Source organism: Penaeus monodon, chromosome 28, assembly GCF_015228065.2.
Source record: "Penaeus monodon isolate SGIC_2016 chromosome 28, NSTDA_Pmon_1, whole genome shotgun sequence".
Taxonomy (NCBI): Eukaryota; Metazoa; Arthropoda; class Malacostraca; order Decapoda; family Penaeidae; genus Penaeus; species Penaeus monodon.
Window position 1 is genome coordinate 26,461,381 of NC_051413.1, and position 1,420 is coordinate 26,462,800.

At 42.0% G+C, this 1,420-nt stretch overlaps 1 protein-coding gene across 1 annotated transcript in view; it reads right to left on the reverse strand.

The window, feature by feature from the left end:
• Window positions 1–1,420, reverse strand: part of LOC119591445 — a 4,913-nt gene continuing 3,493 nt past the window's right edge. Inside the window, exon 2 of the mRNA XM_037940186.1 lies at window positions 1–1,294. Coding sequence (XP_037796114.1) covers window positions 75–1,294 — 1,220 coding nt within the window. The 3' untranslated portion in view covers window positions 1–74. The remainder of the gene's footprint in view (window positions 1,295–1,420) is intronic.

The window sequence follows — 1,420 nt, forward strand, 5'->3', positions numbered from 1 at the left end:
AATAACATAAAACTGAATACACAGAAAAAATAATTTTCATCAATCTATCAAAGATTTGAACTGGCATTAGTGTCTTAGCTGAAGTGAAATGTTCTTCTTTTGACCCACATGGGTTTAACTTCAACAAACCTCTCATAAAAAGTGTCTGCCCATTCAACAAACTTTTCCCCATAGTGACCACAAATTTCCAGTAATGCTTGGCAATCGTTCTCAGCTCGGTGAGCTTCAAAAGTACAGCCAAATAATCTCTTGTAAATATTACTCTGAGTATAAGGCTTTGTCCCATCCCATTTTCTCTTGTTGTTCTCACCATAATTCAGACTGCGACGGACTTTCTTTGTGCTGCTCCCTGCCTGAGGACTGAATCCTGGTGTTCCTGGGAGGTACACTCTAGGCTGTTGTTCCGGTGTGATGGGTAATTCCATTGGCTCCTTAGGCTTCACTGGTGTTGCTGGCATTTTGGTTCCTCTTCCTGGAATGTGATCCTTTACTGGGGTGATGGGCACTTCAGGTGACACTTCTAGTAATGGATGATTAGCTTCCTGATTGGGTGCTGACTCGAGGGTTCCATTAACTGCTTGGGACCTTTCTTCCTCTTTGATTTCATATCGAGACCTCTTGCTGCTTGGGGCTACCTCCATTAGCTCATCATGCATTTCTTCAAGCCCAAATGACTCTGCAAGCTCTGTTATCTCTAAAATATCCCGTCGTTCACTCTCCCTTTGCTGGGTTATGTCTATGTCCTTGATGGCTGTCAGTGTATCCACACACTGCAGATCGCAAAACTTTTCCAATGCAGAGACATTATTGAGTTCTGCCTTCAGCAATGGGAAATCATACCTTGAGCCATTATGGGCTACAAGTGACACTGGTTGTGGGAGATCCAGGAAGAGATTTAGGGCCTCAGCACTGGCATCTCTAAAGCCTGGCAAGTGATGGAGCATATCATTACTGAGCCCTGTGATCTCTTCAAGCTTTGGTGTTATCAGCTTTCGAGGATAATAGAGTCTGGTATATTTATGTAAGACACGGGGTAGCTTTGGTACTGCTGAGTAAGTTTTTGTGCCGTTTGTTTGGTTAACTTCATCTTTTGGGCTGTCGACTTTTTGGTTTTGGCTGTCTTTCATACTCAGTAAATCCTCCCTTGACACAGCTATCAAAGACAATTCCAAAATTCTTGTATCATCTCCAACCAGACCTGTAGCCTCTGTGTCCAGGAACACAAAGGTTTGTATTTTGTTCTTTGTGGTCAGTTCCAGAGTTTCATCCATGTTCACAGGTGCAGCTACATCCACTGGAAAGAAAATTTAACAATCAGGGGCATGTCATAAAATATGTACAACACAGAAATATTGCTGAGTCTAATATTACAATGCTAATTTGACCTGAAGTTAAGATTATATAACTGTTTACTGTATCA